Source organism: Elephantulus edwardii, unplaced genomic scaffold, assembly GCF_000299155.1.
Source record: "Elephantulus edwardii isolate Elephantulus edwardi_28Jun2011 unplaced genomic scaffold, EleEdw1.0 scaffold00096, whole genome shotgun sequence".
Taxonomy (NCBI): Eukaryota; Metazoa; Chordata; class Mammalia; order Macroscelidea; family Macroscelididae; genus Elephantulus; species Elephantulus edwardii.
The window spans coordinates 4796659-4813783 of NW_006399846.1; the positions used below are offsets into that span (position 1 = coordinate 4796659).

At 40.5% G+C, this 17125-nt stretch overlaps 1 protein-coding gene across 1 annotated transcript in view; it reads left to right on the top strand.

The window, feature by feature from the left end:
- Window positions 1-17125, top strand: part of LOC102867983 (chromosome unknown open reading frame, human C12orf4) — an 84807-nt gene that overhangs the window by 60233 nt on the left and 7449 nt on the right. The window contains exon 10 of the mRNA XM_006891297.1: window positions 8641-8843. Within this exon, the coding sequence (XP_006891359.1) occupies window positions 8641-8843 (203 nt within the window). The remainder of the gene's footprint in view (window positions 1-8640; window positions 8844-17125) is intronic.

The following is a 17125-nucleotide window of genomic DNA, read 5'->3' on the forward strand; positions in this document are numbered from 1 at the left end:
AATAAAATAAAAAATAAAAAAAAATATCAAGAGAGTTGAAAAACGTCAAGAGCGCTAACAAGCAAAGTATGAATGAAATTGAGAGAGAGAGAATATCATGTGATGACTGTATATTCATGGATGGTATTTAAACTGTCTCCTGTAAGCCATTTAGCTTATTCATTTTAACTTCTTTTTCTTTGTTTCCTTTCTGTCTTTTTTTATCATATATATATATATGCAAACAAAAGAGAATTGCCTAGTTAAAAAAATAATTGATAATAGGTATTCCTTGATTAGTTCCCACTAGGAGTCAAATACAATAGTAAATGATTTTTTATTAAAAAAATCCAAAAAACAAAAAACTTACTTTTCCCTGATTGATACAAGAAGAATAGCTTCAAGCAGTTGCATAAGTTTTAAATTATTTGCTGCACCAAGTTTCTTCTATATTATTTCTTTTTTAAAAAAATTAAGAATTTTTTTTTTTCTGAAATACAGGCTGTACAGAGAGATATGAACAGTTGAACCTGTAGTAAGAACTTGGGACTTTCTACATTTAAAATCTTCCTTATTTCAAATTCCCTTCAAATTTTCCTTTTCTTTCATTCCATTTATTCTTGGCTGTATTATCAAATGAAAATTAATACTCTTGATCCTCTTCCTGATTGTACTGTAATGACCCTTTGTAGTATTTGTCTAGCAGGGCATAGAAAAAATAAAGTCTTTTTGTGGTTTGTAAGTGTAAAAGTGTAAAGCAATTGAAACAAATTGATGATTTGACAGTTTCTGAAATAACTGTCCCCTTGGGATTTTTTCATCCTCTTTTAAGGCCATTTCTTCACATTCTTACCCAGGTCTTCACATACGAGGGACATTACATGTCATCTAGGTAGATATCATCTTGTGTCTGGTACTCCTCTTGGCAGTCCCAGTTGGATAGCTTGTGGTCATCAGCCTCCGAATTTCCTCCCACCTTCATCTATCCTACCTGACTGGGTAATGTTAGAGCCAGAACTGCCTCACCACACACTGTTTCCTCCGCTTTGGGGAACAGGAAGCCGCCCTCCTCTTCATCTAAAAATACTTCCATTGAGACAGAATTCATTGTTGTTCTCTCCATAGATCCAAATTTAAATTATTCAAATTTTGTAACTTTCTTAAAATGTACCAATCATATCTATTCTCGAAGTACAGATGTCTGATTCCGCCCCTCCCCCAACTTATTCTAAATTGCTATATCAGTATTTCCTTTGTGGGGAGGGAAAAACAGGCCATTCTCTCATTATTACTCCTGAATCATGAAGTTATGTCATATGCCTGAGTAAGGAGAGGGATACCAAACTCTTCAGTTAGATATACTAATAATTTATAAATTTCCATTTAGAGGAAGCTTAGAAAGTTTATGGGAGATTTCAAAAAGACATGCATCACCAATTCTTTTAAGTTTTTTGTTTAAGCCTTTTTGTACTATAAAGGAAACGGGTCTTTGCTGTAGAGGGTGAAACCAGGTTGCTCTTCGGAAGCAAGGACTGTGAAGCTCCATCTCACGTACTCTGGGCCTGTTGTCAGGAGAGGCCAGTCCTTGGAGAAGGACATCATGCTTGGAAGGGAGGAGGGACAGAGCAGGAGAGGTAGACCCTGGAGGAGAAAGATGGGAACAGTGACTGGTAGTGGGGACAGGTGTGTTGCATATGGTGAGGCTGGCTCAGGAGAGGGCAGGTTCGGAGCCGTTGTTCATAGGATCACAGTGAGTCACAGAGGACTTGATGGCACATAACAACAAAACAACAACAATCAAGAAATTAAATTGGCTTGCCCAAGACCTCCCGTTATAATACTTTGCTTTGTCTTCCTGACCTGCTCTTTGAAATCTTCTGTTCAGCTCTTTTACTTTATCATGTTTTCCCTTTGTTTTGGCTTCTCAATGCTCTTATGCAATTTTTAGTGTCATATGACATCCATTTTTTTTTCTCCTCTGTGTTGTTAATGACCTTTTTGTTTCTTCATGGGTGATATCCTTGATATCATCCCATAACTCATCTGGTCTTCGATCACTAATGTTCAACGCATAAGACCTATTCTTTTTGTTTTTTGGTTTTTGTTTTTTTGTTGCTTTTTTTTGTTTGTTTTTTTGCATAAGACCTATTCTTAACATGATCTTGAAAATCAGATGAGATAGATTCAAGATCATACCTCAGTTCTCGTGGACTTATTTTCATTTTCTCCAGCCTCAGTTTGAACTTGCACATGAGTACTTGATGGTCTGACCCACAGCCTCCAATGACTCCTATGCAGCACATCAAGTAAAGTCCATGTGTAAAGTTGACATTTGTGTTGTTTAAAAAAGGTATTTGCAATAAATAAATTATTAAAAATACAAAATTCAGTTATTCTATTAGCTGCATTTCTACCACTAAGCCTGGATTTTCCAGCTACTATTCCTTCTTCTTTGTTTCCAACTTTTACATTCCAGTCACCAATTATCTTTGACATATCTTGATTGCATATTTGGTCAATTTCAGACTGCAAAATTTGGTAAAAATTTTCAATTTCTTCTTCTTTGGCTCTAGATGTAGGAGCATGTATTTGAATAATAGTCGTATTACTGGGTCTTCCTTGTATGTGTATGGATAATATACTATCACTCCCATCATTGTACTTCAGGATAGAACTTGAAATTGACTTTTTAACTATGAATGCAACACCATTCTTCTTCTGTTTTTCATGCCCAGCATAGTATACTATGTGATTATCTGATTCAAAATGGTCAAAGCTAGTCCATCTCATTCCCAAGAAAAGTAATCCAACCGTGTGGAAACTATGGAACAATATCATTAATACTGCTGAAGATCATTCAAAAATGGCTAGAGCAGTACATAGGTAGGGAACTGTCAGAAGTTCAAACAGGATTTAGAAGGGGCTGTGACACTAGGGGTATCATTGCTGATGTCAGATGGATTCTAGATGGAAGTAAAGAATACCAGAAGAATGTCTATTTATGCTTTATTGACTATGCAAAGGCATTTGACTGTGGATCATAACAAATTATGGCTAACATTGAGAAGAATGGGAATCTCAGAGCACTTAGTTGTGCTCATGAGAAACCTATACCTAGATCAGGAGTCTGTTGTGTGAACAGAGCAAGAGAAAACTGTTGTTGTTGTTGTTGTTGTTAAGTGCTGTCTAGTCTTAGGCTACTCATATAGACCCTATGAACGAAAAACTTGGACACTTGTATAACTTTCATCATTTCTCCAGGTTCGTAGGGTTTCTGAAACCTAGCTATTTTGAAAGTGGATGCCACTCCTGCTTCCAAGCTTGTTTTAAGATGGGAAGCTCCACCAAAGACTGTCCGCTATGGGTAACCATTATCACATTTGACACATCAGTGTCACAGTGTTCAACATTATAGCAATCACAAGTTACCTCTGTACAACAAGTGGATAGACCAATACTATATGACCTAGTTTGTTTGACCAAAAACAATTAAAACCAAGCCCAGGGCCTCAGGCCCAAGGACCCAACCAAATATAAGAACCAAAGCATGGTTCAAACTTCAAGAGCTCTGTCATTCCAAATTCCTCCATAATCATGCATTCTCCTTGGCTCTCACCACCCAAAAACGCCCATCTCAGAGCATTCCACTGCTTCTTCAATCTCCTCCTATTCTAATGCCACGTTTCTTCATAGAGTCTAACTTCTTCAATGGTTTGTCCATCATATAGACTGAGCACACATGAGGGAAGGATACATATATAAACAAAAGATGAACAAAGGCCTGAAGCCTTTCTATAACTATCATCATTTATCCAAATTTATAGACTTTCCAGAGGTATGTAGTTTAGGAAGTGGAGGCCAGTCCTGCTTCCAAACCCAAATCAAGCTGGGAGCTTCAACAAACACTGCCCATGATGGATAGCCAATTATGGTGTTTGACACACCTATGGCCCAGTTGTCTCTCAGAAGGGAGCGTGTTAGGGTTTCTTCTCTCTTCACACCAATTCAATCTGTATGTGGAGCAAATTATTCAAGAAGCTGGACTCTATGAAAAGGAATGTGGCATTAAAATCTATGTATGCAAATGGCACAAAGTTGTTTGCTGAAAGTGAGGAAGACTTGAAGCACTTGTTGCAGAAGGGCAAAGAATACAGCCTTCAATATGGATGGTGTCTCAATGTCAAGAAAACAAAGATTCTTACCATTGGACCTATAGGAAGCATCATGACAGATGGAATAAAGATTGGCATTGTTAACAGCTTCCTCTTACTTGCATCTACAATTAATACCTTTGATGCCAGCAGTAAGGAAATAAGGATCGTCCTAGGAAAGTCTGCAATTAGGGACCTCTCCAAATCATTGAGGAGTAATAATGTTAGTTTGAGGTCTAAGGTGCACCTGATTCAGGCCATGGTCTTTTCAGTCACTTGCTATTCATCTGAGACATGGAGAATAAATAAGGGTGACAGAAGAAGAATTTATGCCTTTGAGTTATGTTGTTAGAGAAGAGCCCTGAACATTCCATGGACAACCACGAGAATAAACAGATATGTCTTGGAGAGGGAAAAGCCAGAATGCTCTTTGGAGGCCAAAAAAGAAAAAAAAAATGTATACGAACTTTATAAACTTTGTATGTAACCCAGTATTTTAAAAAAGAAAAGGAAAAAAAAGATGATGAGGATTCACCTCACATCATGCATGTTGCTATGATGCTGGGAAAGGTCAGTGAAGGAGAAGACCCTCAAGCAGGTGGACTAACATGGTGACTGCAGCAGTGGGCTCTGATGTGTCAGGAAGTGTGAGGATGATGCAGGATAGGACATGTCGTGTTTCAGATCTATTGTTCATAGGGTCACTATGCGTCATACTCGACTTGATGGCACCTAACAAGAACAAAATCTTCTTTAAAGCCAAAGTAGTCCTTTTTCTGTTATATTGTTTTTCCCTCAGCCAGATAGATTGACACAGTGACTGCAGCAATGGACTCAAGAACATCAGAAATTATGAGTATGACACAGGATAGGGCACAATTCAGATCTGTTGTTCATAGAATCATTATGAGTCATACTCGAAGACAGCTCACCACAACAACAATCTTGACCCTTGTTTACTAATGAATAAATGAGGCTAAAGATAGGATATTTCTTTGCTAAGTCAACTTGCTTAGCTGCTGGGCCTTTGCTACTTATAACACTGTAGCTTCTATCCTCTGAGCTATTAGGAGGAATGTGGGATGGTAATGTACTTTATTGGGTTCAGAAGGATATTGTCTCATATAGATCCCCAGGGTTTGGATTAGGAGTTTATGTTTCTCAGGGACTTTCTGAGTAATTAACTATTCCTCACCAGATTACGTTTTCATGATATTGTGTACCTACTTTGGAGGTTTTTTGCTTTAGTGCTTTTTCTTATCAAATTCATTTACCTTGTTAAAATTATTTTTTCAAAAAAAAAAAACCACTTAGAAAACTTTGTCCAAGACTTGTTGGTAGAGTTTTGGTGCTTAAAAAAGGTAAGCATTATGCTGAAAAGCACATTAAGTGTTCTCTGGTGGATTAAGGGTAAGAAGCTGCGCTTCAATCCCGAAGGCATGGAGTTCAAATCCACCAGTTGCTCTGCAGGAGAAGGTGGGCAATCTCCTCCTGTGCAACTGCCTCTGTACAACTCCTGTGTACTGCCTCTGAAAACCCCCTGGAGGGTCAGTTATTGGTCGGTTCTGACTTGACGGTTCACAAAAACAGCAGTCGAGTAAAGGGTGAATAAAATCTGTTCATGGCTAGAAATTAGTAGGAAAAAAGGAGTGGAGAAGACCAAAACTCCCTTAAAAACAGAGATACCAGAATTTCTAGTGAAGTGAGTGTATACTTATTTTTGCATGGTTTATATTTTTTCTTTGTATTCTTAAAAACTACAGAAAGTAAAAGCAGTGAGATGTTTTTTCCCCTTAATGAGACCACATTAAAAAATGAAGTAATCATAGAAGGCACATGAATTTTAAAGTTTTGAGGAGCACTCTTCCAGCAGCAGGCCAAAAGCCATTCATCCCTTCATTCAGCAGATATAACAGAGTGCTTGCTGTGTGTCAGTGGAGCCCTGGCGGGCTGCTTTACCAGAAGGTCAGCAGTCTCCTCAATAAAGATTTGCCACCTGGGAAAGCAGATAGATAGAGGGTCACTTTGAGAAGAAGGACCTACTTGACAAGGCTCGGTTGGCTTGGGGTTTTAGTGCTGTGTGCTTGAAACTATTCTCTGTGATAGAGCTAACACATCAAACAAGATAAATTTTAAAAAAATCCTTATAATCATGGAGCTAAAATTATAGTCTTTAAAATAAACAACTAAGTGAAAAAATTTAACCCCTTCAGTTCTTAGAAAAAGTAAAGCAGGATACTGTACAGCAGGAGTTATCCTTTGTTAGATAAGATAGTGAGGAAAGAACTTTCTGGGATGACATTTGAGGTGAGGTCTGACTGATGAAAATAACATAGCCATCTGAGAAACTTAGGGGTAGGAGTGACCTGTCAAGCAGCAACCCTGAATTGAGAATAAACTGTATATTTCCAGACCTGGGAAAGGCCCAGTGGCAAAAATGTAAGAAGAAAGAGAAAAGAGGATGTTGGCTGGGTGGGCAGGAGTGGTCCAGATCATGTAGGCTTGTAGTCCACAATGAAGAGTTTGGATTTTATTCTGACTGCAGTGTAAGCCTGATTTTAGTAGTGAAATAAGGTAATCTACTTTACATTTATATATATAATGGGTTTGTCTGCTAGGAAAAAATGGTTTGTAAGTAAGCAAGACTGGGCAGAGAGAAATCAGTTAAGAAGCTATTACAAAAGCTAGATGTTGTCAGCAACAGCTATAGGCATAAAAACAGAACACATCAGTTTGGCTGGAGATGGAACTGTAAGTACTTGGTGATGGGTTCTATTGGGGGTTGGAGGATAGGCAATAAGAGATAGCAGGAAATGAAGAACAAATTATTTTCTATAACTGCCCAAAGTAATTAACTGGGTGGATATTGGCCCCACAAAACAAGATAAGAAGAGCAATTTTAGGAAATGAGGAAGACATGTAATGGGATAGCATATTTTTATGTGTTAAATTTGAATTACACAGGAGAAGTTGCACAATTAATTCCAAAGGCACATGGCTTAATTCACGCTGCTCCCTGGGAAGAGGGTGGGCAGCCTTCTCCTCTATGACTTACTACCTCTGAAAACCCACTGGAGAGTTAGCTTGATGGCACACTACAACATAAAAAATTTCTACCTAAAAATAACAAACTTTGGTTAAAGCTGAGAAGAATGAGAATCCCAGTTATTTATTATGCTCATCTGAAACCTATACCTAGGCCAAGAAGCTATTGTCCAAATGGAGCAAGGGAACACTGGATGGTTTAAAATCAAGAAAGGTGTGTGTGTGTCAGGGCTGTATCCTTTCTCCATAACTTATTCACTCTCTATGCTGAGCAAATAATTCATGAAGCTGGACTCTATGAAGAAACGTGGCATCGGGATCAGAGAAAGACTTATCCACACCTGCATTGTGCAAAGGACAAAAACCTTGCTTGCTGAAAGTGAGGAAGACTTGAAACACTTCCTACAGAGGATCAAGAACTGCACCCTTCAATATGGGTTACATCTCAACATTAGGAAGTCAAAAATCCTCACCTCTGGACCAACAGGTAACATCATGATAGATGGAGAAAAGACTGAAATTGTCAGTGATTTCCTCTTACATGAGTCATGATCAACACCCTTGTTACCAGCAGACAAGAAATCAAAAAGATGTATTGCATTTGGGAAAGTCTGTTGTCAAGGACCTCTCCAAAGTACTGAGGAGCAGTGATGTCCGTTTAAGGATGCCCCTGGTTCAGGCATGGACTTTATCAATCACCTGCTATGCATCTGAGAGCTGAATAATGAATAAGGGTGACAGAAGAATCTAAGCCTCAGAGATGTGCAGCTGGAGAAGAGTATTGAATATATTTTGGCATGGACTGTCAAAAGAACAAACAGATGTGTCTTGAAGAAAGTGCAGCCAGAGTGCTCGTTAGAGGCAGGGATGGCAATGCTTTGTCTCACATACTTTGGACAAGTTGTTAGCCAGGCGAGACTATTTCTTGGAAAGGGGCATCACGCTTGGGAAGGTAGGGGGTCAATGAAAGACAGCAAAAGATAGATTAATACAGTGACTGCAGCAAAGGACTAAAGTATGTCAGAGATGATAAAGATGGCACAGGACAGGACAGAGTTCAGATCTGTTGTTCATAGTGTCACTGTGAGTCATACTTGACTTAACAGAACCGGACAACAAAACCAGTAATAGCAACATATGAATAGAGATGATAAGCACTCATTTGATTTGCTTACTTCTCAGTGATTCTTTCTTACCCAATTATGAACATCATGCAAAATTAGTTATTGTCTGTTATTTTTATTTCCTTCCTCCTAGAATTAAGGAGCAATATTTATATACTAAGTAATAATATAAAATTAAAGTAATAATGTGTAGCATCCTGAGCCCTGCTCTGTTCCTGATATACCTCTTTTAGATCAACAATAGTGGCTCATTTCTTTTTAACTTTTCAGTTTTTTATCAAGCCCATTGATGGATATGATTTATGCATTTGGAAACCCATGATTCCATCTGTTGTTCACAGGAGAATTTTACATTACCCGGCATTCCAATCTCTCAGAAATCCATGTTGCTTTCCATCTATGTGTGGATGACAATGTGAAATCGGGAAACATCACTGCCCGCGATCCTGCCATTATGGGACTCCGAAATATACTCAAGGTTTGCTGTACCCACGACATCACCACAATAAGCATCCCTCTCCTGCTGGTGCATGATATGTCAGAGGTAAACAGACAAATCCTGGGATGGGATGGGATGCGATGGGATGCGATGCGATGGGATGGGATGGGATCAATGTGTTAGGATTCCCTGGGTAACAGAAATCGTGACACCAGCCAAAAGCTTGTCACCATGATCTTAGCCCTGAGGCACCTCGAAAGACAGACCTGGCACCCTTGTGGACGTCATAGCCTTGAAACCCACCCCTCTCCAACCCTCCCCCGTGAGCAGCTCTGTTCACACCTGCGCACTGTGAGTCATCATCCATTGGACAGCACCTGACAACAGGCACAACGTGAATGTGCTAACTCTCAGTATTGCTCTCTAACAATCTCCTTCATGGTTTTGGGTTGTTTTGTTGTGTATTTTTTTTTCTTTGCTATTATTCTTTTTTTTTCTATATTTTATTAATTTTCATAAACATTTACAGAGATTTTGGGTTTCCATTCATTCATTGTTGCACTATTCTCTCTACCCTCCTCCCAGTTTGTTCTTGTCCAAATGCCACTTTGCTATTATTCTTAATTTTAATGAAAATGTACAGAGACTTTGGATTTCCCTTCATTCATTGTTGCACTTTTCTCCCTGCCCACCCCTCCCCCCCACCCAGTTCACTCTTCTCTTTGAAAAAAGTAAAAGAAAAAATCTTTCATTGTTATACAATCCCTCCGCCCAGGTCCACTCCACTATGCAGCCTTCCCTCTGGACTCCTGTCATGACTGTAATACCTAATCACAGAGCCCTTTTAAACAGTTCTCTCCCTCATCTGTTTCAATGCAGTATACATTATTTATCCCATCTTTCTCAGTCTTCCCCCAACCCTGATGTCAGTCCTATGTGGCACTATGCATGTTTTAAAAATATCTTTTACAAGGATCTTGGCATCTTGTATATGGTTAATATAGCAAGCAAAAAATTGGGCAGTTTCCTTCCATGTGATTTATAGCCTCTAAAAACTTGCTGGAGGCTCAGCTATGAGAAAGTTCTGACGCTATGGCAATGAGTAGTTGTGCTTGGGTAATAAAATTCAATACTCGGTGCAAATCCACCAGCTGCTCTGTGGGATAAGGACAGACAGTCACCTCCCATGGGGTTTACTGCCTCTGAAAACCCACTGGAGGGTCAGCTGTGGGTTGGTTCCAACTCTGTGGAACACAACAACAATAGCAGTCTTTTCTTAATGTAATACATTTAATACAAACAGTGACTAAACATCTTTAGTCATGAATGTTCAGGGTTGCTCTTGTCCTCTACTAAGTAGGTAAACTAGAAAAGCATTTTTTTTTTCTTTTGATCAGGCATGTGCCTCACTTGCTTTTTTTTCTCCTTATTTTTCATTCTCTTGTCCCTTCCTCTCTGTGTTCGAAGCAGCACATTGAACTCCACATTTTTAGTTGGCATAGGCTAACATTAAAATGACTTTGGATTCTCTGGGCTATTGTTATGTTCTGTCAAGTCACCTGCAACCCAGAGACCCTGTGTACAGAAGCTCTGAACCCTTCCCTGTCCTGAGTCAGTCTCACCAATTCTGACGCACCAACCTCCATTGCCCCAGTTATTGTATCAATTCATCTCCTCCAAGGTGTTCCTCTCCTGCATGATGTCCTTCATCAAGGACTGGTCTCTCCTGGCCACATGTATGTGAGATGGAGCTTACCAAGAGAATTGGCAGTATCTCTGGGTATGTTGTTGTTAATGTGCCGACGAGTTGCCTGTAACTCGTAGTGACCCTTTGTACAACAGCCCTGAACCCTATGCTGTGTCATTCTCACTGTCTCTGACACACTTACTCCCATTACCCCAGTCACTGAATCAGTCCATGTCATCGAGGGTCTTCCTCTCCTGCGCTGTCCCTCTACCCTCCCAAGCATGACGTCCCCCTCCAAGGACAGTCCCTCCTGGCAACATGTTCAAAGTATGTCAGACAAAGCTTCAGAATCCTCGCATCCAAGGAGCAGCCTGGTTTAACCCTCTCCAGGTTGAACGTGTTTGTTCTCTTAGCAGTCTATGGCATATTCAGTACTCTTTTTCAGCACCGCAGCTTAAAGGCATCAGTTCTCCTTCTTTCATCCCTAGTCATTGTCCAGCTTTCTGGTACATAGCAAGTGATTGCAAAGACCATAGCCTATATCAGGTGTACCTTAGTCTCCAGACTGATATTGTTGCTCTTCATTTCTTTGGAGAGGTCTTTGACAACAGTGTTTCCGAATGCAGTACACCTTTTAATTTCTTGGCTGCTGGTACCAAGAGTGTTGATTGTGCAGCTAAGCAAACTAAAGCTGTTAACAATCTCAAACTTTTCACCATCTATCACAATGCTGCTAATCTCCCCACTGGTGAAAATCTTTGTTTTCTTTGTATTGAGCTTCAACCCTCCTCAATTTCAGTAAGCAGAGTTGTGTCATCTGCTTAACACAGATTGTTCATGAGTCTTCCTCCAATCCTGATGCCACATTTCTCCTCATAGAACTCAGCCTCCCAGATAATCTGTTCTGCATATGATATTTTTTTTGTTCTGCATATCATTTGAAAAGATTTGGAAATAGGACACATCCTTGGCATACACCCTTCCCAATTTTGTACTATGCAGTGTTTCCTTGCTGTGTTCTGATGACTACCTTCTGGTCCAAGTATTGGTTTCACATAAGCACGATCAAGTGTTCTGGCATACCATTCTTCTCAGAGTCAGCCACAGTTTGTTATGATCCACACAGTTAAATGCCTTTACATAGCCAATGGAACACAGATAGACCTTCCTCTGGTACTCCCTGCTTTCAGCCATCTAACATTAGCTATAATATCCCTAGTGCCACGGCCTCTTCTAAATCCAGCCTGCACTTCAGGCAGTTTGCTGTTGATGTGCAGTTTCAGTTTAGTGGTATTCTTTGATCATTTCCATGCTTTGTCAGATCACCTTTCTTTGGAATGGGAACAAATACAGATCTCTTCCAGTCAGTTGGCCAGGTGGTTATCCTCCCGATTTCTTGACTCAACTTGGTAAGGGCATCCAGGGCAGCATCTGTTTATTAAAAAGTATACTGTCAATTCCTAGGGCCTTGTTTTTATTGCCAATTCTTTCAGAGAAGCTTGAACTTCTTCCTTACCACAGGCTCTTACTTATATATTGTTTCATGAAATTCTGTGTCTGCCAATTCCTTTTGGTACAATGACTCTGTATATACTCTTTCCATCTTCTTTTAATACTTCGGTGCATCATTTAATATTCTGCCCAAAGCATTCTTAAGTATTGCAACTCAAGGCATGAATTTGTTCTTCAGTTCCTTGAGCTTAAGAAATGCTGAGCAAATTGGTTTTTCCCTGGTCTGTCTCTCTGACCCAGACCAAGGATTCCTGCCTGGGAGGCCCCTTAATAAAGCTGCTTTAGCTTTCTTTCTGAAAGGAAGGAAGGGAGGGAGGGAGGGAGGGAGGAAGGAAGGAAGGAAGGAAGGAAGGAAGGAAGGAAGGAAGGAAGGAAGGCAGGCAGGCAGGCAGGCAGGCAGGCAGGCTGAGCAAGTTCAGCTGCTTTGATTTTCTGACTCCAGCTCTTTGCATGTTGTTGTTGTTGTTGTTGTTATGTGTTGTCGAGTCGTTTGTGACTTATAGCGACCCTGTGTACAACAGTCCTAAACCCTGCTCTGTCCTGTGCCATTCTCATTGCCTCTGACACACCCATCCCGATTACCCCAGTCACTGAATCAATCCACCTCATAGAGGGTCTTCCCCTCCTGCACTGTCCCTCCACCCTCCCAAGCATGATGTCCCTCTCCAAGGACCGGTCCCTCCTTACAACATGTCCAAGGTATGTCAGACAAAGCCCCTGAATCTTTACCTCCAAGGAGTAGCCTGGTTTAATCCTCTCTAGGATGAATCTGTTTGTTTTCTTGGCAGTCCAGGGTACATTCAATACTCTTCTCCAGCACCACAGCTCAAAGGCATCAATTCTCCTTATAATACTTTACTTTGGTATGTTGTTATTGTTGTTGTTGTTGTTGTTATGTGCTGTTGAGTCACCTGCAACTCATAGCGACCCTATGTACAACAGCCCTAAACCCTGCTCTATCTTGTGCCAATCTTATTGTCTTTGACACACCCACCCCCACAACCCCAGATATACGTGAATAAATAATAAAACGTGATGCTGGAAGCCATGAACAAGGCAGCCCCAGTTTAAAATGTTTTTCAAGATTTTGGATCTTACAGTATCTAAATACCATGATTGAAGTGTGACATGGCCACCCATTCACTTCTTTAGGTAAGTGTCTAATTTATCTGATTTTCCTCCTGTTCATTCTCAATCGACATAAAAAGAAATTAGTGGTAATAAATTGTATAAATAGAATGAAAACTAAATTAATATTTAAAAAATCTGGAAGAATAAAAAATACCCCAACCCCTTCTGAAAAAAGTAGGTACAGGCATATTGACTGTTCGGTGTGCACTGTGACTGTAAGGGGGGAAATTGCTTACTGGTTATTAAAAGTGATTTACCACATAAAATATTTATATGAATACTATATTGTAAACTGATTTCCCTCTAGTCAAAACTGGTTAATAGCTGACCCTCCAGCAGATTGTTAAAGGCTGTAAATGGCTGGGGAGAAAATTACTTATCTTTCTCCCACAAAGCAGTTGTTGGATTCGAACCTTCTTCCTTCAGATTGGCAGCACAACTCCCTACCCAAAAGGTCCCCAGAGCTCCCTTTGTTTTGGAAAGTACTGTCTAAAAGATTGTACTTTCCCCTTAGAATGACTAAGCTCCTACTTGTTCTCATTATCATATTTTACAGAGGCCTCATTTCAAATATAAAACCTACATAAACATAGAAAATAATTTTTTCTATCTAAGACATTATGATTTCAAATTATGTCCCACTTTACATTTCTTTTGTATTTTCACTAAGCATGTTACTATTTTGATTAGGAGAATTCTGGTACCATTCTATGAAAACTACGTCAAACCTTCTCATTTTTCATTCTCTCCACTTGTTTTGTCTCAGTCTTGCCTATTATGATACTAGAGAGATTGACAAACATTTTAAATTATGTTTTCCACTATGGCTTTATAAAGTTGTAGTTCCATCAGGAATTTTTAGCCCTTGTTATCGTCACTAACTAGTCTATCTATAAAAGGGTCTTTGGGGAATAACATAGAGTGCCAATGATGAATTCCTGCCAAAAGGAAACATCCAAACATTCCTGCAGCTGGACTCCTGGTTAACCAGTTTATAAAAATGGTTATATGTAGGTGGGAAACAACCTCAAAAACAGTGTTTACAAAAGTCACCAAGTTCAGATTTGCTTCCAGACATCTGATACTACCAACAGTCCCTTTTCCACAATTGTTACAGAAGTTACATGTTTTAAATTGGGACAGCCAGCTGCAGAACATTAAGTTTGTTTCGGAAGTGTCTAATTTAATTCACAAAAGTATACTGAGCAATAATCTTCCCATTTGTAGTATTTACACCGCCACTCAGGTCAAGAAGTTTATTCTGCAATCCCAGACAGTGCTTGTCGTAGTTATCCACTGCTTTTGCAAAAGGAATATCACAAGTGGATAGCTTTCACAAACAAAAGTTTCTTCTTGTACAGTTTACGAGGCTCTAAGTATGACAAGATATGTTTTGGGAAAGGTGCAGACAGAGTGCACCTCGGAGGCAAGAATGGCAAAGCTTCGTCTCTCACACTTTAGACATGTTGCTAGGGGAGGCTATTCCTTAGATAAGGGTATCATGTTTGGAAAGGTAGAAGGTCAGCAGAAGAGAGGAAGACCCTCATCGAGATGGTTTGACGGTGACTGCAGCAATGGGCTCAAGTGTCAGAGATGGTAGGGATGGAACAGGATAGGACAGGATTCAGATCTGTTGTTCACTGGGTCGCTATGAGCCGTACTTAACAACACCTAAGAAGAACAAATTCTGGGCACCAGCTGTACAGGAAGACATTCTCGCTGTGTCAGTTGAAGTCCCTGTCTCCATACACATGTCTGTGGGCCTGGTGTTCCTGAAGATCCCAAGTATCTTGACATCCGTCTTCTCCTGCTTCTAGTAGGTTCTCTGCACAGGGACTCTGGTCTAAATTATGTGCACCACTCCTGTATTTCCTTTCTTGATGATATTGAAGTCTTTCTGATCTCTCTGCTCACTTATTTACTTAATCTCTTTTATCTCAAAAGAGTCTGACTGAAAACACAACTCTAATCCTGCAGATTATAGTTTACCTCACTGCTCATTAGCATAACTCACTCTAATCCTGTCTCATTATTGTCACAGAGGTTCATACCATAGTATCATGTCACGGAATGGAGGATAAAATAAATTTTAGAAAGAATAAGTCTAATTGCAAAAAAACAAACAAAACCAAAATGAAGGATAATTACATAATACTGAGAATCATGTTGACAAATCAAATTGATGTCTGTTTTGGGGGGATGGGGACACAATTCATTCCATAAAACAGAAGACAGAACATAAGATCTTAGTTGTTTTCACTTTCATGCAAGGATTCCAGGGCATTTTCAGATAAAGTTTTTCTTCCACTAACCAATAGAATTGCTAGACCCTTATCATGTTGTTGTTGTTGTTATGTGCCACCAAGTTCATAGCGACCCTGTGTACAACAACCCTAAACCCTGCTCTATCCCTTGCCAATCTCACTGTCTCTGACACACCCACCCTGATTACCCTAGTCACTGAATCAGTCCATCTCATTGAGGGTCTTCCCCTCCTGCGCTGTCCCTCCACCCTCCCACGCATGATGTCTCTTTCCAAGGACTGATCCCACCTTGCAACATGTCCAAAGTATGTCAGACAAAGCTTCAGAATCCTTGCCTCCAAGGAGCATTCTGGCTTCACCCTCTCCAGGACAAATTTGTTTGTTCTCCTGGCAGTCCATGGTATATTCAATACTCTTCTCCAGTGCCAAAGCTCAAAGATATCAACTCTCCTTCGGTCCTCCCTAGTCATTGTCCAGCTCCCTGAAGCATAGCAAGTAATGACAAAGACCATGGCCTGTATCAGGCGCACCTTAGTCTCCAAACTGACGTGTTGTTGTTGTTGTTTAATGCCGTCGAGTCGTAGACAACTCATAGCGACCCTATGAATGAACAGCCTGAGCACTGTTCGTACATAGAGTTTTCGGAGGCAAGCCATTTTGGAAGTGGATGCCGCTCCTGCTTCCAGGCTTGATTTAGTCGGGAAGCTCCAGCCAACACTGTCCACCGTGGGTGCCCATTACCACGATTGGCACATCACTGTCACAGGCTTCAGCATCACAGCAACCACGAGTTACCTCTGTACAGCAACGCACAGACCAGTGCTATAACACCTAGAAGAATGTTTGACAGGAAGACAGTTTGAACCTGGCCCTCGGGCCCTTTGGGCTTAAGGCCGCCTCCTGGTTCAAACCCTAGGCCCAGGCTGGCTAGCCTCACTCCAGGGACAGAGCAAACCTGCACGTCAAACACATTCCCGGAAAAGCAGTCGACTCCAAAAGCTTGCCACGATTCCTGCACTCCCACCACCCTGATCCTGCCTTCTGGCAAGGAGAGCTTCCCACGAGCCTGTGAAGGCGCCAGCCAAACCTGGAACAACATGGCCACATCCTTCCCAGCTTCCTTCAGCTTAAGGCCGCCTCCTGGTTCAAACTCTAGGCCCAGGCTGGCTAGCCTCACTCCAGGGACAGAGCAAACCTGCATGTTAAACACATTCCCAGAAAAGCAGTCCAGTCCAAAAGCTTGCCACGATTCCTGCACTCCCACCACCACGCTCCTGCCTTCTGTCCCCAGACTGACACAGTTAATTAAAAAATAGTCTGTTAATTAGTTGTCATAATTAATTTTTAAAAAGCATAAAAAATGAGCTTCATAAGTAACTAGTTAAAAGATAGAAAAAAAGAGCATTCCACTCCATAATCTATGAACAAGAAAAAGGCTTACTGATATTATCAGTTTCATCCTCACAGATCTTTGTTATCTGAAGATAGTGTTTTAGCTGACCCTCCAGCAGGTTTTTAGACACGGTAGAGTACAAGGGCGGAGGTTGCCCATCCTTCTCCTGAGGGGCAGCTGCTGGATTTGAACATGAGCCTTTGGGATTGTAGCTCAGGTTCTTACCACTAGGGCATCAGAGCTCCCTCATCATAATTCATACTCTGGAATGTATTCATGTTATTGTGCGTGGTTGTAGATTGTTCATTCTCTTTGTTGTAGATTGTTCCACTGTGTGAATATGTGAATCCACTACAATAACCTACCCATCCCACTACTTAAAGATATTTGAGTAGTTTCC